Below are 20,261 nucleotides of genomic sequence, written 5' to 3'. Positions count from 1 at the left end.
CATGCGCAGAGCAAGAGGAGGAGGAGGATGCGATCAATCCGACACAAGTCCTCATGACGCGGTAGCAGCAGACAGCTGGATAAGAGCTCAGGTAGGTGGGCGGGGGTTGGGGAGGTGATGGGGGGGGACACTGAATAGCATCCTTTAGACACTATGTTATTTATAAATTGGTTATAATAGGGTTTGTAAGGTTCTTAGTCTCACCTTTGTGTCGTTGTTTTGCTGCCGGGAGGTTGTGATTGTTGCAGCCAGCATCACACAGGCTGCACAGGCGAGCCTTGTTGTGCGCACGGTTGGTAGGGACAGGCTATCAGAAAATACACCAAGCTAATTCAACCAGTGGCATCGGCTGGATTAGCTTCAGTGCATTGTGTTTAAGACAATATAAACCCTATATAATGATTGAAAACACCCCTCGACTCCCATTATGGTATTACATCACAGCTTCTGCATCACTGCATGTACGTGTGTCAACACACCGGGGGGGGGGGGGGGGGGGGGGTATCCGTGCGAGCCCAGACCTACACGAACATAACAACGCATGGTTACAGCACGTGATGGAAATATGAGGCAATGTTTGTGCCAGCAAATCATAGAGTTCAATTACTGTAAATATGCAGGTTTTTTTTTTTAAAACCCCTGTACTGGGGGTGGGGGGGGGGGGTCTGTTTTGGTCAGACGTCAGAAAAGAGGAAAACAAATTGCAACTGTAGCCTGTCTTCATCTTCCAGTGGATCAGTGGCTCTTTTTTTGTTGTTATGAGCAAGAATCATTTTTGCTTCCATCCTCCTATGAGTTAACCTGGAAACAAGAGGCAAATGCACCGGCAGCATCATTACTAGTAGTCGTTATTGTTATAGATAATGACATGGCTGGATGAAGCAGTTAGTGGGCCCCTAGGACAAGAATTTGCTGTAAATGTGATTAACACTTCTTTATTTGTGTACCACGCGAGCAGAGGGCCTCTCTCTGCAGGTAGGGACCAGAAAATAACACAAAACTGCAGGATTCGCTTTAACTGATATCAGACATGAGTATTTCAAGGTCCTTAATTAATTAAATCATCAGCAATCAACTGACATGCAGGGAATCTGGGACTTTTTGGGGCCTGTGGGCAGTAGCCCGCTCTTCCCATGTGATAATCCAGCCCTGGAAAATAACTCCATAAAAACCCAAGAGCATGTTACAGGTCTACAGTTCACATGGATGAATGAGAAAGAAAGAAAAATTTAACAAACCATTAGAATCTCACTGTAAATTAGTTATTCTGTCCATGGATGGTTGAAATGAGGATACAGGACACATGCTTAACTAATGCATAACTAATACATGATTCATGATGACTTGCTGCATAAATTAAAGGCCCCAAAAACATAATTTCTCAATCAGCTTCTTGCAATGAGTCCAACATGAATACAGTGTTTTGTGCCACTCTTGATAAATAATAACTAAATACTACAACTTAACTACTTCCTATGTTAATTTACAGCTAATGCCACTAAATTAGCTGGAGACCGGACACAAAAAAGCGGGCATTGATCAATCTTTCTGAAAGTAGAACAGTATCTGTTCTGATATAAATATGGAACATATTTTTTATCAAAACATCTACCTGTTACTGCATGGCCCAACACTGTTTTTTTATGTCACATCTATAAGTTAAGGGGTAGAGAACAATTATACAATTATATAGCATACTGGGAAAAACTGGGATTAACTATGTAACACCATAAAGGGCCTGATTTTATTTTCACAAATCAATGATTTTGTTATAGAGAAAAGATCACTCCCTACACATTCTGTTTCACAGGTTTTTAATCATCGGTCAGTCGTTCACATTGTAGTGAAGGAGCACAGGAAAACTGGGTGTTAATATTATTATATGTCAGGACTCTGATTGTGACTTGTCAACAGAACTACAGATTATTTCTGTCGGGCAGAACATGTAGATGTTGAGCAACTCATAAAACAATTCATTTAAAACCCTGCATTCATGGAATTAATCACCATGAGACATGGATTAGTTATTCATTGCTTAAGCATGAGTTTTGTATCCTTATTATAAAGTGTCACCCAATGAGTTAATAACATAGTCATCGATGTGTGGGTGCGTCTCTGTTTCACACCAAACTACTTCCTGTGCCCGACAGTTTCTAGGTAAAAATGGCGGTGGAGAAACGCTTGGCATTTTCTATTGTGCAGTTCCTACGTGATCAAACACATTGCGGCGCTTTGAATTCCGATGAGCAGGAGAGTCTCGAAGGTAGGTCGACTCATTGTGAACTTATTTTTTTTAGAAAGCACCTTTTCAAAATGTAGGACAGCGCTCCTGTCCTGTCCGTTTCAGAGCGAACTCAATACATGATCTTACTTCGCTGTCCCGGGGTAGAGAGGATGAACAGGAGTGGGTTTTATCATCAAAAAGAATCACAACTGACTGATGTGCAAGTGTGTGTGTGGTGGTGTCTTTCATCCAATATGAAAGATGGACAGGACAGTTTTTAATTCCTCGCTCTGAATGTGCAGCCAAAATTCTGACTCACCATCATAATACCGTTAAGTCTAAGACCATTTGTTTCGCTGTTATCTTGAAAAGGAGTCATTAATGTACTGTCATTGATCTCATCAAAATGATCCTGTCATATCTTACTGATGCTCCACTACAGTTGCGATACAGTGTTTGGAGACCACCTTCAAGATCAGCTCCAGCGACTGCCATCTTGCTGTGCCTCAGCCTCTCACAGAGATATTCCTCAATTCCCTGCTCAAGGTGGGCGCTGCACAGCACACGGGACCTGGGCTCTGTTTGTATCAGGACAGGTTTATAGCATGAACCAATGCCACATACCACAGCATTTGGTAGCCTAAGCTAGTTAGCGATGCCCGACCCATGACCACACGACTGATCCATGTGTCAGTCTGAGTCTAAATGATCCCAGTCATGATCCGTTAGACGTCTTTGTGAGGGAAATGAGGATTTATGAAATGGCACCTTACCAAACTTTGGATAAGTAACTTTGGATTATTATTATATATGGTGCACATAACCTTAACTCAGCTTTTACATCACCAAGATGTGCGTCATGGCTAAAACAAAATAAATGTATGTTCAATCTTCTACAGTCAAAGCTATTCACGGTAGACATTTAGACTTTTCCTGCTAACACGTCACACTGTCTGCCGTGAGAAAGGTCTACTGAATACTTCATAGTCACTGTTTATCTACAGTTAATTTCACTTTGGTTTAAACAACATCAGTGATTCCCTTGTTTTGCATTTGCTCAGAATGACAACATAACCATACCAGAGACCTCCCCATCTCCAGAAGACATCGAGCGAGCAGAGCAGCTCAAGAATGAAGGTAAAGTTAAAACTCTTCATTCGGGAACAGAGAAGGGACAGAGTTGATCCACGCAGCACTAAATGTGCTTCAGAAGTGTTTTTAGTTAACTACATTTCACCATAATTAACCCACACGTTAAACTACACTTTCACACTTACTGGTAGATGCTTTGTTCAGAAAGATCAGAACGGTATTTTGGAGCCCAGCAGCTCCTTCTGTTATTATTCAGGTATTGTGATGTTTCCCATGTGTTTTATCATAGTCCTGAACATGTCTGAGCTGGAGCCAATAGCCCATTAATCAACTGGTCGATTGACAGGAAATTACAGGCAACTATTTTGATAATCAATTATTTGTTTAAGACATTTTTCAAGAAAAATGCCAAAACATTTGGTGGTTGAAACTTCTCCAATGTGCTGATTTTGTCTGTCTTATATTATAGTAAATATCCTTTTGTTTTCAGCTGTTGGTTGAAGATATTATCTTGGACTAATGATGTTCATTTTCACCATTTTCTGGTGTTTTATTGGCCAAACAGCAAATCAGTTCATTGAGAAAATAATTAATAATGAACATAATTGTTATTTGTAAGAGTTTTCTGCAAAGTTGTTACAGCATCTGAGCCTTATGCTGGCCATTTTTTTCTATATCTTTGGCCAGTCATTTTACTGCATGTGTTCACTCTGTGTTTTATTCTCAGGGAACAATCACATGAAGGAAGAGAACTACAGATGTGCGGTGGAGTGCTACACAAAGGCCATTGATCTGGACCTAAGAAACGCCGTGTACTACTGCAACAGGTATTTACAACAACATGATTTTCACACTGTCGTTGTTTTGCGCCTGACTTCATGCTGCTACTGTGGTTCGCAGATCTTTCTACGACATCACACGGTGATGTAATGTTTGAACTGGACTAGACAGTGCTGGTGAATTCCATCCTTTCCTTTGTGCGCTACGTATCTGAATATAATTAAAGAAGCCAGAGATAACGGAAAGCACTTTGACACTTGGCAGGGCTGCAGCTCACAGTAAACTGGGAAATTACACAGAGGCAACTGGTGACTGCGAGAGAGCCATTGGGATTGATCCTACCTACAGTAAAGCTTATGGACGGATGGGGTGAGTTTGATGTTATTTAAAACAAGGTTTATTGAGTTTTACTGTGTCCGTCAAAAATAACACCTGTCCCTCTCCTCTGTGGCTCCAGGTTGGCTTTGACAGCTATGAATAAATATCCAGAGGCAATTTCCTACTTTAAGAAAGCTTTGGTATTAGACCCCGAGAACGACACCTACAAATCCAACCTGAAGATTGCAGAGCAGAAGCAGAAAGAAGCAACCAGTCCAGTGAGTAAAAACAAGCTGTATTAGCTCTTATTTTATGTAACATAATCCGTATGCCATTAAAGTGCACATGCACTGTATTGCATGAATGTTTGACCTTTTTCTGTCTGTGAATGTGCGCCGCAGATCGCCGCGGGATTGGGGTTCGACATGGCTAGTTTGATCAACAACCCTGCCTTCATTAGCATGGTAAGAGCACGGCTCCTAATGTGAGCACTGTACCGGCTGTGTAACAAGCACAGCAGAGGTTATCAGCTGTTCAGGAGGCTTAACCATTTGTCCCGGAGACAGGTGTCTTATGCTTGTTTTGTCTCTGGCAAGGTTAGACCAGATTCTTTTCCCTAATTAGTCCAACGAGTGGCAGTTAGCCCGTTACTCAGCCGCAGTTATTGCTGAGTGGAGAGGACCATGTAGAATCCTGACTTATTAAATGATGACACGCGGGATCTTCTGCCAAGCTGAGAGCGCTTCTGCCAGAGTTTTTATTGCTGCAACAATGACAAGAGACATCTAAATCAGAGAGATGTTTAGGTCGGTTCGGGGCCTAGAGCACCAGATCAAGGATTGTTTTTCTCACTAAATTTCCAGTGTTGCCACAAATAAATGTTCCTTTTAATGCATTTGGAAAAGACACGATGAGATTTCAGCTTCGTTTCTTTTTCACAGGCTGCGAGCGTGATGCAGAACCAACAAGTGCAACAGCTGTAAGTGTCAGAGTGAATTGATGGGATTTAGGGTAAACAGTTTTAAAAACATACTTTGAACATAATGTGCTCTGACTCACTGTCACCGTGTCGCTGTGTGGTCAGTATGTCAGGAATGATGTCCAATGCAGTCGGGGGTCCTGCAGCAGGAGTGGGCGGACTGTCAGACATTTCCAGCTTGATTGAAGCGTAAGTGCACACAACACCACATTAAAAGCATTTAGAGAGTTTCACACGAGTTATATATGTTCATGTACCTACAGACTTTTATTTTTAGAGGGAAAAAAGTTAAAGGAATAGTTCCACATTTAGGGAATTTGATGCCACTCTCATGTCTTTCAGGTTAATATAAAGATATAAAAACGTCATGTTGTGGTTTTACGTTACGTTTTGTCTTTTTCATGCATTCAACAAACGAGATTAGTGAACTTTAGTGATGCTTGTCGCTGGACTTTGTTGCCTCTAATCAGAGCCACACTGGTTGTTTCCACCTGTTTCCAGTCTTTGTGTTGAGCTACATGTGAGCTAACCAGCTGTAGCTTCATGTGTGGTCACCTGGGAGTGACGTCAATCCTGTCATTTGCTTTCCTGCCATGAGTCCTATAATGTTTCACCAAATGTCTATCTATTCCTTTAACCATGGCATTATTTCAACACTTACGGATATGACACAATTATACACGCTGTGGCACAAATACAGTTTAACTCTCACATCAAATGGAGAAAAATGTTGTTTGGGAAAAGTTTTTTTCAAAAATGATGTCGTAGGCAGAGACAGGATGAACTAGTGTATGTAATTACCCTTTAAATTGATGTGACATTTTCATGGCTGATACATATTTGGCAACATTTTGTCGCAGGAAACTCAGCATGAGCAGCTTTTTGTTGTTGCTGATGAAGCATCACTTGTATCTGTTCTGTAAGTGTCCACAGTGTGAGGAGATTATGTGATGGGATAAGATCAGAGAGTCTCTCATAGGTGGGGGGTGGTGGTGGTTGTGGTGGTGGTGGTGGTGGTGGGGGGGGGGGTTCCTTTTATTTTACTGTGTGTTGGAAACTGAATGATTTCTCATCTTGCATTGTGTGAGTTATTGTTCTGGTAGAAAGTAATATAGCGGGTAAACAAAGCTGTCTTATCTCTCTGTCAGGGGACAACAGTTTGCCCAGCAGATCCAGCAGCAGAACCCAGAGCTGATCGAGCAGTTAAGGAACCACATCCGGAGCCGCTCCTTCAGCGGCAGCGCCGAGGAGCACTCATGATCCACTTTAGGTATTTTATATGTATAAAAAACAAAACTCAGCTGACTATATTATGTAAAATGTGAATAGTTTTTAATCGTTAACATGACTTCTTTGTATTACAGCCTCATGTTCTTGTTTTTTTTTACCCCCAAGGAAGGGCAACCATATGGCGCGATTACAATCTCTACACCCATTTCTTAAAGTCCCCGGCGGAGCTGGCATGAAGAGACAAGGATGGGGGTTGAAGGCACTTTACTGTGACTAAAGGCTCTGGGGTGGAGAAAATGAGGGCCTGGAGACTGGACCATGAAATGAAGCATCCCACACATTTAGGGCAAAACATACTGTAAACACCCAATCATAAAAAAAAAAATTAAAAAATTAAAAAAAATTAAAAAAGAATAAAAAACAGAACCGAGAACGCGTTCAGCCTGTAGACGGAACATGAGTAAATTCTTTCTTCAGAGCTTCTAGAGATCGTGTTTTCTATGTGCTGAAAATACTGCCCTCTTCATGTTATGAGTTAAGGATCCTTCTGTCTAGTCGTGATGAATAGAGGGGCGAGGGAGGAATGTACTTTTACAGCATTGCAGGGAACATTTCAGCTTTTTCTCATACGACACACACATACACACACACACATAGGACATCAGGTTTACCTTGTTTATATCGCATCTTCTTTAATATTATTTTTGTAGACAGAACACGCTCTTACTTGTTCATTGGGTGATACAGACCATTCAGTCCTTCATCGTGTAGGACTCACGTCACTGCTTTTCAATGAGTACTACTTAACTTTTGATTAAGACAACTGTGTAATTGTATAGCAGTGTTTGCAGCCTGCATAATGTTGTTATTGCACTTTAGCAAAAATAACTGCCCCCCCCCCTTCCCCTTTAAGCCTATTTAATTGTTCATGAACTAGTAACAACATATTCAGATGGTTCATTTTGCATGCTCTTAAATCTGGTATTTGAGATCAGATGCTTTACAGAAACAAATAGGTATGCTAGGGCAGCACAATGTTTTGTCTAAAACATGTGAATAAATGTCTTGAAGTTGATCAACTGCTCACACTCGTCATTTCACATTTAATAATGTTGTAAAATAGCAGATGCTCTGCTCTACTCCACATCCTGGAGATTCTAGCAGTTTGTCACTGTAACTAGTGTTTATGTTCCTTTTATTAGCAGCACAGACTGAGCAGAATCCCAATATCTGAACCCAAAATTCAACAATTCAGAAGTTTAGAAAACAAAAAAGAATCAGCTTGTATGTGACGGTTAACTACTGTTTGTGCCATTAACAGCAACATTAAGTTAAATTTCCATCATTTACCAAAATCCACACGATCTTACTTTCACTATCTTACTATGTTGAGTGCACATGAATACAATCATCCTCAATTTTGAACATTAAACTTCAAATTTTAAAGTCTGCAGCCACAATGAGCCAGGACACGAGACCTGGAACAGAAGCTGCGACTATGACTGGTTTCAGGAGGCAAGACATGTGGCACTTATCAAACTAGAAGTGGCCATTAAAATATCTGAAATGTTAATATTTTCATCTGAAAATGCGTTTATTATTATTACTGTTATTACCTGATGACAGAAATAAGGGATCGTAGTAAGAGACATTTTTCAGAGCAGCTTGTCTGATTACTTGGATCATCAAAATGTAACTGAGATAGTTGAAAATAAGGTTATTGCGACATATAGGTATTGACAATAACTGTTATTTAAATAATGAAATACACATATAATATGGTCACAGCAGATGTTAGGTTACAGACTCTCTCTCCACCTCCCGACACTCGTATTTGATTCTAATTCATTTGCAAAAAGAGACAAAACACACAATAAACAAAGTTGAAGCTGAATTGGATTGATAGCATTATTATAGATTTAGTTTTTTGTTTTGTTTTTTAAATTTTCTATAGATATAGCAATAATATTGTTATTGTGAATTCTTTTGGTCATGATAATCATGTAGTGAAAATCTGACATCGTGACAGCCCGAGTTAAAAATGGTCATCTGCATCCTGAGGATCTAAAAATGTCAAAAATAAAGGTAAAAACATTCTTAGATTCTCAGCGCAGACTACAAAAGTTCTGTTCAACAGACTGATATAAAGTCTTTCATAACATAATCTTCTCTATGTCTCAAAAACCACAATGGACACCAAGAAATATGTTTTTAAAAGCAATAGGAATCAAAGATTACAGAGATTTTATTAACATTTATGCACATTTACATTATTATTTTCAAAAGAAAGTGATTTATATTATTCACAAGTCATTTTAAAATACAGCATCATCCTCTTAGGTTGCAAAAAGAGTGAAATGTCAGCGTCATGTGCAGAATTCCACAGTTGGTCCACTCATATCTAAAATGCAAAAAAGGTCAATAAAACTTCTAGCTCTCGTTGCTCGTATATGGGCAGACCACGCACACCTGCGCGATGTCGTCATATTCGTACGTCCTCTTCAGAAACGTATCCGTCAGTCTCAATCCAGAAATACTCTAAAACAAAAACGGTGACATTACTGAGCGTCAGCAGTGTTAGCTTTAAAGCACATTAGTAACAGTTTATGTTTAGATCGTACCTGCAGACCCTGGACAGATGAGAGGAGTGTGAGGGGCAGAGAGAGGAAGGCAGCAGGACTGAGTTTTCCCAGCTGTCTCCCTGATACGCCGCACCAGTGGATCGACCTGGTGTTGCACATCTCTAGCACCAGGTCCATGGTTCTTTCACTACAACACGAGGGTCACAGAGAGGCTGGTTGTTAGTGTGCTATTGGATCATGTCTGTAATTCAATGATTCAATCATATGGTATTGATTAAATAGTACTGAAGGTTGTCCTGTATGAGGGGCAAGACTGAGGCAAATGGACTGCAGGTTTTTACCTGCAGTTGGTGATTTTACAGATAATGTCAAAAGGCTCTTCGAGGTTGACCGTGTCAGGAATCATCTCCAGAGACAGTCTGATGTCTCCATACCCCGGAGCCTGGAGGGCACACCAGGATAGGATAGTAAAAAATAAACATAAGAAATTTAAAAAAATGAGATTCTTTGATTTTGACCATGGCAGACACAAATGTTCCTGATACCATTCTTTGTAGCTGGCTGGTCTGTAACCTCCCCCTCTCCCCGAGATTGGTCTTCCATACTATGTCGAGCTTTCCTATCACTGTCACGCCCTTGATGACACCGGCCTTCTCCGCGTACTCCGGCTTCGGCTTCAAGCAGTACAGGTACTGCCGTGTGTCCATGGGCTGCAGGTAGGACATTTTCCCAAATGTGGACTCCCTGACAGGGAAACGTTACAGACGAGAGCCACAGTACAAGCTTACAAATAAATAAATTCACCTTTTTTCCAATTACATCAGCACAAGGGAACATGTGCTTTATTTTTCGTTCTTTTTTTACCCATCTTCTCCACATGCGACCATGTTGAGCTCTGTAACGTTGTACATCATGGAGGGCTCTAGAGAGACCTTCTCCATGAACATCGGTGAGGTGGTGATGTTCTGGATCTGAGCCTCCAGGAACACTTCGTCTGTCTGGGGCAGAGAGGAGAGGGGTCAAACTAATATTTGCTGCTCACAATGAAGTAAGATCACAGAATCTCCGAGGTGAACTGAGCAACACTTCAACTTCCCTCATTAGGTATGAAGAGGAGGCTTGTGCAAAAATCCTACTGTCTTAAAGGATACGTTCACATTCTTTCAAGTCCGTCTTATATTAACAATATTCACATGGCCATATATAGTTATTGGTTGCTGTAATTTTCCTCCTGACCGTGAGGGGATACCTTCCTAACAAGACCTCAGTGTAACAGAGGGATGACAAACAGCTGAAATAATACTTTCTTAAGTTTAACCCAAGTGAATATGAAGCTTCTGCAGCATGACGTAGACTAAACAAGTGGGCATCTTCTAAAGCCTTTTAATGAAATTCACTCTGTGTTTTACTTTTTGTCCAAAGCAAATCAGAAAAGGGAGGAATTCAATCTTAAACTGCACTAGGAATGTGTTTTTGCACAAAAGGGGACAGAGCTTTTGACCCTATTGGAGATACATCAGTCAGTATGAACAGGAGGAATCATGACAAACACCAGTAACTCTCTCAGCGTATCATATGGCCACGTGAGGAATGTGAGATCCACTTGAATAAATGTGAACTTATCCTGTGAGCTACTCTTTAGGTGATGTGAGAGATAACATCTATGTACTCAGGCTGTGAAGACAACATTAAACATATAAAACATTTCATTCTATTACGTTTGCTCAGTGAACCTTTGAGGACATTGTTAGTGCAAGTGCTGGACAGCAGAGTATACAAGTAGATGTTGCACAGTGACTGATTTTTTACCAATCGACAAAGTGGCCTCTCAAACATCAACTAGCTGTGTGTTTTTAACCAATCGGATCATTTAAAAAAAGACACATGGTTTGTCTCTACTCTAAAATATTTCAAATTCACTCATAACCAATCACTAATACCCAGTGGTGAAAGTAACTAAGCAGTTATTTATGTATAAATAAAGTTTATTTAGTTCAGTTTTAATTTTACTTGATTATTTGCAGGTTCTGCTACTTTATACTTCTATACCACTAATATCCAGAGGAGAAATATTTCACTTTTTACTCCCTTAGTTTTAACAACTTCAGTTACTGCAGATTCAGATTGATAATACAAAATAAGATCAACAAATAAATTGCGTTGTATTCATATCTTAAAATAAGATTGACATTGATGCATCAATAATTATAATCCTATAATATAATACACAATGGGTCATACTGCAGGATGAGTAACCTATGGTTCTTCAAGTGTGTTCTGATGCAAACACCAGTTTTACCTAAATAACATTTTGACTGGAGACTTTTACTTGCACTTGTATTTCTGCGACATTCGTACTCAGTACGTCATCCACCACTGCATTGGGGGAATGTGTTTATATGTGTTTAAAATCATGTTACAATAATTCATTATTTACCAGAAAGCAACTTATTTAACTTCTAAAACAATATTTAATCTTTGCTGAAAGTTAATTGGCTCCGACGGTTATCTGACAAATCATATAAAGCACCTTTACATGCCTCGACACGGTGCCTAGATACGATTGTCATTCTTGTTTTTATGTGGGCAGCTAGTTGATGTTTTAGGAGAACAGCACTCAGTGGTCTCCACAACTGTCAGATAATTCAGTGCAACTTCTACTGTACAGAGAGATACAACGAGAGAGAAGCAGAGATTAGTTCATGCCTGCATTTCATAACATGAGAACTGACCATGAACCAGTCTGAACGAGGTTAATGTTAAATCATAGAGCTTAGCATCTCTGCTTCATGCAAAGCCATTCCAACCAATACCTGAAACCTCACACTGTATTACACATGATCAAATATATTTCTTCCGTTAACTCTAAATGATTAAATGAGTATAACAGTAATTTTTTTGTTTTATAAATCACTGACAACAAAACCGTAATTGGCCTGTTCCATCACACTGTGAACTTCAACCCAGCTACTGTATGTAAAAGTTTAAATGAGATTCAAAAGCATCATTCGTGTCTGCAACATGTTTAAATCTTGACGAATAGAAAGTGTGAACAATCGTAGTGGAAAACTGATAATTTGCCCAATGTTGATAAATTGTATAATCAATGCAAACCCCACCCACCACAATCTGACACCACAAACTTCAATTAAAAAAGTCCAAGCCCTGTGTAGGATGAGTTTGCAAGAAAGCATGAGCGTCCAAAGAAAGGGCAAAAGAAAAACAATGGAAAGTTCATCCTGAGGACTCGCATGTTAAAAATTAATCTAGGCACTTTGTTTTAACACTAGTCTATGTTTAAATATCAACACATTTTCTTTCCATTTTTCTATTTTGCACCTTTCTGTTGGACCCAGAAAGACAAAGTCTGCTGCACCAAAAAGGATTAAGAGTCACTAATGTTTCAGCGATGAGAACAGAAGAAACAATTACCACAGAACTGAGGTCACTCTAATGGAGAAAATAAAATACAAGACATAATAAACAAATGAAGTTACATGCCAAAAGATGATGACAATGAATATTTGCAGTCTAATATAAAAAAAAGCTACTGGTATGAAAATGAGAAAAAGGGAAAAAAGCTTATCGTCTCTACCAGGAAAACCCTCGCTTTGGTGCAAGGGTTTTCCAGGAGATCTGTCTTACACTAACTCCCTCTATTAGCATCTGGAAATGTTTCCGACCATGAAATGAAATATGATGTAAAGCATGTTATGTATGCTACATAAGAACTCGCATGTCATACTGTACAGTTCTTCTATTTGCAGAACGACGTGGTGACAGACATGCGTGCAGAAATTCTTTATGCTGACAGCTGCACTTTCTGATATCCTGCAGCTGCTGGTGGCGTCTGACTTACCTCTGCATTGTAGAACTTTGTCTTCACATCCAGCGGCTTCAAAACCTGATTGAAAATAGATTGCAAACTGAAAGCTGTCGTTTTCTCACACTGTATCTCCATTCGCAGAAGAATTAAGAAATGGAAAAAATGGAAATCTGACGGATAACACAGGTCTTTCTGCTACAAGGAAGCGCACAGGGGCAACAGTTTGTTCACAGACTGAGAGCAGACGCAACAGCGCGGGTGTTAATTGCATTCGCTTTGTTGTAGACCTGTGACATTTCTCAGGCCTCCTCCAAGCGTTACGCATGAGGTTACCGCTGTCATCTAATGAGAACACTCAAATATAACTCACCTGGAATTTGAAGAATTTCCGAAAATAGAGCTTCTCCCCATACTGTGTGGTGTAACTGACTGCACAGACTAAGCTGGAAATTGGAAGAGAGGAAAGAGATGTTTAGAATACCAACAAACACATTTACATTTACTCATTTGGCAGATGCTTCTATCCAAAGCAACTTGTAAGTTAGGGATATCACTGACACTTCAGCGCAGTAGGAGACCTTGGAGTAAGTAGGAAGGGCTACAGCTATTCAATAAATGCAAGAAGTGCACCAGAAGTGCTTGTTAATTGAGATTCTTTTCAAAAACGCAGCCTTTTTATTTAAGGAGAAAGATCTGCTCCCTGATTGGTTCAGCTGGCAGGACATTTTTTCGGTTTTGGAAGCACAATTGGGCGCTGTAACAAAATAAGGGCGTCTAAATAGTTAAAACACTCACATGTGTGTTCCGATTTCCTTGACTTCGTGATGGATAACGTCGTCAATGCAGCATTCGGGTTTGAGTTCTGCTACTGCAGAGTTGGATGCAGAGAGGTTGAGCCTCTGTGAGCTGGTCTGTAGATCGGCCTGCGAAGGATCACGTCACATACCAGGACAATTATGTGTAAGAGAGGAGTGAAAAGAGTGTAATACATGTTCGACAGGTATTTGTTTGTTTTTTTGTTTATTTTACAGTACCTTCACAAGAATGTCCTTTACTACTTGGTTGCTGTCGTTGTGCACACTAATGTAACTGGAGAAGGTCTCTCCCAGGAAAATATTTCTGTGTAATGCAAAGATGCGGAAAAGTCAAATCACAAATCAACAGTTTGCTCTGTAAAACGGTAAAATGTTTTAATTCTTTAGCTCTCTACTGTAAATTAGCATTTATTACCCAAAGTTCTGTGGTAATGTAAGCATCTCTCCGAGCATTAATGTCTCTGCTCCTTTGATGGTGGAAGGGTCCTCCCTCATAAGCTGACCAAACAAATCTCCTGTGGAGGCAGAAACGCTTGAGTTATGTGTCGTGCATATATAACGTGTTAATGAATTTGGCTCACTTTCCACCGAGAGCTGTCAAAAAAACACTTGACAGAGTGTTTGCAGTGCACAGCTAATTATGTCTGGGCCAGGAAGAAACACCTGCATCACAGGTAGGAGCAATTTCACCAACAAACAGTGTGCACACATGTGTTATTACTGTAATTACAATTCTATACACCAAGACGACTTTGCAAAACTCAACGGGACAAGAAATACCTGACAAATAGCGATGCACTGATCCACAGGCCAGGCATAACTTTTAATGCCACAGCTATTCCACGCCTCATGTTACCTTACATTGGAATAATCCCAATGAGTTTCACTCAGTGAGCTTCACAGATTTTAAATTTGAAATAAAGAGAGCACTGAATTAGTTCTGTGTTTAGGCAGATATACAGATTTGTTATCAATAAGACAAAAATTTGGATCAGTATATCCTTACTAATAACACCGCAGGGGATTTGGAGTCCATTCTGCTTACTGTAAATGTAGCACCTACACAACCACACAAACATAAGACTCCTTTGAGAGTCCCTTGCAGGCACGTTTATTTCAATTTAACTACTACATCAAAAATATCACTGTGCATTATGTGCTAGCTGAGCTGTGTGTAAGTAAAATGAAAACTGAATTTGTTTCCATCCATTGAGAAAAAAACAAAAGTCACAGTCAGCAGCAGCATGACAGTAGATTTTACCCCCAGCCTGAGGACTGTATAGATATACAAGATGTACATACTTTCTTTTTGACATGGTAAGATTTAATTAAAGTTAGAGGATTCTCTGTAGTGAAAGACAGATCAAAGAGAGAGGGGAAATACCTTTGAAGATCAGGTTTCAAAGCAGACTGAACCAGTTTTTTTGGGTTCATATTTCTGTCCTTCTGTCCACATGTATCTTATGCTGTGATCAATTCACTGACTAATATCAGTAATACTACTCATACTACAAAGGGTACTGCTATGACTCATAGTGATTCATCTACATGTCCCACGAATATTAATAAAAACAATGATGAACATGGGAGATTGAATGTAATCAGTGCAGGAGTTAAAGGTGCAGAGTGGTTTTATGATTCTAATGTCCAATTCAAGTAATTCATATTAGTGCTCTTTGGGATACTGTATGCCCACTCTTATATAAATAGCAAACCTACCTAGAAGTGCCAACATGATTTATGCTTTATGTGGAGTTCAGTTACACATCGCTCTGTGCTGTACTCCACCAGATGGAAAAAAACAAACAGTAGAAACTCAGCAGGCTTTCCCATCTAAATTTGGGAGCAGGACCTGAGACGGTAAATCTATAATGCAGATGTATACTGGGTCTAAGGCAAATGCCAAATGCAGCTGAGTTCAAAATTTATATGAAAGAGGCGGATTTCAATGCATTTTATCTGCATTTAGCTTTCAGCTTCTATATAATACACTGTGTTTCAATATAATATTTTACCTAGAGTTATGCAGAATAAATAAATCAAACAGTTTGGAAAATTCCCAAAATGCTACAGTCTGCATTACAGCCAACTGCACTCTAAAGGCTTCAGCTTTGATTTATTACATTTAATTTTTATTACACCATCAGTACTCTGCCATGGTTATTATTATAGCTCAGTAATGCAGGCACAGGCTAAAAGCATGAAGGCAGTTTTTTTATTTCCTGCATCCCCTTAACGTCACTGTTGAGCAATGAGGTTTTAGAAATTTTTTATATTTGCTTTTGTTCCTTCAAATTAAAATGTCTTGCTTGAGCTCGTCTGCTGTCTTCAGGGGGGTGTTAGATAAGTCCTGACCACAGAGAACATCAGCTATAGAAAAGCAGAAGTAATCCCATCAAAACTGGAAGTAAGACGCCCACCTCAGTCTGGTCTCACTACTTATTTTGCGTCCCATCATGTAAATTATTATGAAATGGTGACATGAAAACTGAAGCGTTAACAACTTGACATTTGTGGTCTGAAGGAAACAAAGCCTGACTGTCAGTTTCTCAATCACAGTGACGGACTGAAGTCACAAGAATACAGCATGAGTAAATCAGAGAGGTTTTTTCTTTTAACGACCTTGTTGTTGACATTAAAAAGGAAAAGAAAACTTGGTTGTTTGGAAGCTTTAAAAGTTGATATTGTTTTTATCTGCATTTTCTTTTCTCCCCTGCCCTTTTTTAACATGACTTTGATCCCTGTGATGAACAAATTATTAACAAAGGCAGCACAGTGGCTCATTTGTCAGCACCTCAATGCACAAAGACTCAGGGTTTGGACCTGAACCGGCTCACTGGGACTTTCTGTGAACAGGTTGCATCCTCACACAGTCCCACCTTGCTGGTGCTTGCTGCTGCTGCTGCTACATTTGATGAGCCAACAGGAGAATAATTGACCAAATCTGATTACCTGACAATGTCAAGATGTTCTGTGTGACATGGAGCAGATAGATAAGGGAGACGCAACATAGGCCATTAGCTAACACACAATACACTTTTCAGAAAATTCTCTTCTTGTACTGGCCTGTGAAACAGTATTGAATTCCCTTCAGGCTCTGCGTTAGTTACTGTGGTGTCTCTAAACTGGCTCACCTGGCAGATCTCGATCCTCACATGTCACCGGCAAGTTTGTGAACAGTGTTGGTTTTGTTAACCGCATCACTGTGAAGAAAAAGTGACATTGGTTAGTGACACGTATGTTAGTTACCGTGGGGATGTTTTCACACATTTGTGGTGATACAGTTTAGATACGCATATCATAGCCTCAGTAACTTCAGTCTTAGGCAGCAGCCACGCTGTCATGTGTCAGGGGCACATTTTCATTCCAGCACAAGTCGAGAACAGGTCATTTTGATTATTAGTTTTTGCACTGGGTCTGAATGTGTCCCGGTCAGTAAAATTGTCTATGGTAGGGCTGCAAATAACAATTATCTCAATATTGTTTGACTGATCCATTCATCTAAAAACCAACAAAATATGGTAGTCCGAAATCCAAAGATACTCAGTTAACAATAACATTTAGACAAAAAATTAACAAATAATAATAAATTATCTAAGACTATGACAAACTAATTGCTTCTGATTTTCTCAAGCTGTCTTTGTAATTGGTTTAGGGCTGTAACTGACGACTATTTTCATTATCAATTAATCAGTCGATTGTGTTATTGAGTAATCAAGTAATTGTTCAGTCAAGGAAATGTCAGAAGACAGAAAAAAAAATGCCTGCCATAAGCTCCCAGAATGCAACGTGGTATCTTCTTATTGCTCGTTTTATACGAATATATTCAATTTACTATGACATGAAACAGACAAGCAGGAAATAATCACACTCAAGCTCAAGTTTGCTTTTTTGCCTCAAAAAATGACCCTAAAGATAGCTGTTGTCTCATCGATTTGTCGGTTAATGAACAAATCGTTTCAGCTCTACATTAGTTAGTCATTTCATGTCAACTATGACAGCTCAAGGTAAACTTAACGGCAACTGATAAGAGCTTTGTGTATGTTTTACAATGCAAGATTTGGGGGTAGAATTGGATCTTGTAAACAAAAACAAAAACAATGTTAAATGGGCAGAAACTGAATAAACATTTTTGCCAAGTGGCTGCCTGACACATAATCTGGCTGTCATCGTTCCTGACATTATAGTGTAATTCTTGTTCAAGTATTCTGCTTCCACTTTCAGCTTTGAGGGTCAATAACGACAAGAAACGCACTCTTTAAAGTTACAAGTGTCACAAACTTAATTGCACATTATCAAATGCAGACGTTTGATGCTATTAGCAGCATTAGCGCTATTAGCAGCTAACAGCAACAACAAATGACAACAACCTGCTACGGTGAAACATTAACGCGTCTGTTTTACCCCTAAAAACAACGTCTGGAGTCACAATTTATATGCAGCTGCAATGACTTTAAGATACCTTTTAATGCGAGTAGGTGTTCCTGTTTGGCCTGAGTTACATCCATTTTGACAGAGACAACTGTCTTATCGGGGAGATGTTAGCTACCGTGCTAGCTGGTGCACTTTAACCCTTGAGGATTTCTTCTTCGTTTTTTAATTAGAGACGCCCCCGAGATGCAATACTGCCTCCCACAGCCCGTGATGTGTGTTACAAATAAATCTTCCTCCACATTTATCTTTTATAATAATAATAATAATAATAATAACTAGAGAATTTTTGAATGTGCCTGCTGCTTGGTGCGTGTACTTAAAGGACGTTACTTTCAGTTTAATTCATGTCGTAGAGACTCATCCGGACACTGACCTCAGTCACTGCAGGTGTCCCTCAAAAAGCCTTTTGAAGCTGTCACGACTGGCCAAAATAACCTCACACTGATGGTTTCGGAACACAAATGTGTCCCCACAACCACAGCAAGACATGTATACACACATGTACAGGCCCTAAAAGAAATTGATCTGCAATAAAGCTGTACCACTATATCCCCATATAGACTATTATTTTGAAAGTGTCTGTGCTTCTGTTTTTGGCAGTATAAATTGCATAAGGTTTTGTACAACAGAGCCAATAATTTCCCCTTACCATGTTAAGACTTTTATTTTAAGGTTAATCAAACTTACCATTTATTGTTGAACTGTCCAGTCTGAACTGCTGTCTCTCTCTATGAGTACCTGAATTTATATACCCCTAGCATTTAAAAGAGCTAATGGGTCTTTAAAAGCTGATGAAATTATTTCAACCCATCAAACAGGTAGTTTAAAGATGACCTTGACTGTCTCGTAGTAGGTCGAAATGTTGCAAATTTCTCTGCATATGAGTTATTTACCATTATTATTGTTGGAATTTAATTTGTCACTGCATGTTTATTTGCTTCTCACACCCCCCTGAATCTAGATGTTTCACTTCACTGGCATCTAGTGGTGTGGGTCTGTATTACATTGTGGTAAAACCTCACAGCACCTTAGTTCATCGGTGTAACAACAGAAGAGAGTGACTGCTGAGACTTCCAAACACATATACATTCTTTATAAAATACTGCACTACTGACCCTGATTAGAGTCCTCTTCTGGAGGCCAGTGACAGCAATGAACATGTCTTACAGGAGAGTCAAGTATGAAACATCCTCATCAGAGCCGAGTTTAACACAGTGGATTTGTAGCTTGACCTCAGTTTGATTTAAAGTGTGTAAAGTTATGGTGTTGGAGATAATTGGCCTCTTAAATAAATAATTAAATCAGGATCCAGAAAGCTCAAGCAGGAACTGTGATGTTACAGTAGTTAGTTTAGAAGTAAAATATGGTATAAAATTGAAATATCTAAGTAAAGTTAGTGAATGTACTTGGTTGCTTGTTATCGCTGAATGTGGCTGGTAAATGGAGTTGGTCCTTCCTCTATAATTCCATCACAGTACAGGTGATGAGGATTGGACAATGTCTGATACCTACAATAACCTCCATCGTCTCCGAGGCTACTATCAGTTCGCCAGAACACCTTCATCTGTCGGCTCATTTCACGGTTTCACAAGCAGGAGGTCAGGCTTGACTGTACCCACTGATTGCTACATGACTGTACAACACCAACGCCATAAACAGCTGCAGAAAAACTATAAGCTGCAGGTTAATTCAGAGATCATCTGAGACATCACTGGAAATGTACGGGCCATATAATTCTCCCTACTCTTCATTATATCGTTGGTCACTACAGAGATGCAAATAGCAAACAGAGACAGAGAATATACTGCACTTTTTTAGTAAATATAGTGATTTCAGAACGTCTCTTCAGCTGCTTCTTCATACAAATTCAAGGCAGTAACAGAGTTTAGCTTCAGCTTGTGCAGAAGCAGCAATATAGTTTATTCATTGAAAATTTGAAAATAAAAACAAACATTTTAACTGTTGTAGGTTAGATCTCTTT

The 20,261-nt window shown here is 39.5% G+C and overlaps 2 protein-coding genes across 4 annotated transcripts; one reads left to right on the top strand and one right to left on the bottom strand.

Moving 5' to 3' along the window:
- Positions 1 to 9: 9 nt before the first annotated feature.
- Positions 10 to 7,698, top strand: sgtb (small glutamine rich tetratricopeptide repeat co-chaperone beta). 2 transcript variants are annotated; one of them, XM_056404074.1, is made up of 12 exons: positions 10 to 91; positions 2,151 to 2,263; positions 2,667 to 2,770; positions 3,286 to 3,361; positions 4,044 to 4,143; positions 4,361 to 4,465; positions 4,554 to 4,692; positions 4,816 to 4,878; positions 5,356 to 5,393; positions 5,499 to 5,582; positions 6,542 to 6,663; positions 6,789 to 7,698. In XM_056404074.1, exons 2-11 carry the CDS (start codon positions 2,164 to 2,166, stop codon positions 6,651 to 6,653), a joined length of 921 nt encoding a protein of 306 aa, XP_056260049.1. In that variant the 5' UTR covers positions 10 to 91; positions 2,151 to 2,163; the 3' UTR covers positions 6,654 to 6,663; positions 6,789 to 7,698. The 2 variants fall into 2 exon arrangements, with proteins under 2 accessions (XP_056260049.1, XP_056260050.1); XM_056404075.1 differs by having other exon boundaries at positions 6,758 to 7,698.
- Positions 7,699 to 8,850: 1,152 nt separating this feature from the next.
- trappc13 (trafficking protein particle complex subunit 13) lies at positions 8,851 to 18,445 on the bottom strand. 2 transcript variants are annotated; one of them, XM_056404256.1, is made up of 13 exons: positions 18,309 to 18,445; positions 16,981 to 17,049; positions 14,262 to 14,361; positions 14,066 to 14,150; positions 13,827 to 13,954; positions 13,402 to 13,474; positions 13,065 to 13,109; positions 12,638 to 12,655; positions 10,070 to 10,203; positions 9,751 to 9,949; positions 9,547 to 9,647; positions 9,245 to 9,392; positions 8,851 to 9,161 (listed from the first exon to the last, which is right to left on the bottom strand). In XM_056404256.1, exons 1-13 carry the CDS (start codon positions 18,352 to 18,354, stop codon positions 9,054 to 9,056), a joined length of 1,254 nt encoding a protein of 417 aa, XP_056260231.1. In that variant the 5' UTR covers positions 18,355 to 18,445; the 3' UTR covers positions 8,851 to 9,053. The 2 variants fall into 2 exon arrangements, with proteins under 2 accessions (XP_056260231.1, XP_056260232.1); XM_056404257.1 differs by lacking the exon at positions 12,638 to 12,655.
- Between the last annotated feature and the right edge of the window lie 1,816 nt (positions 18,446 to 20,261).

The sequence above is a fragment of the Seriola aureovittata genome, chromosome 18 (assembly GCF_021018895.1).
Source record: "Seriola aureovittata isolate HTS-2021-v1 ecotype China chromosome 18, ASM2101889v1, whole genome shotgun sequence".
Taxonomy (NCBI): Eukaryota; Metazoa; Chordata; class Actinopteri; order Carangiformes; family Carangidae; genus Seriola; species Seriola aureovittata.
The sequence above is the reverse complement of the archived record's forward strand: the minus strand, read 5'-3'. Positions and strand labels throughout refer to the sequence as shown.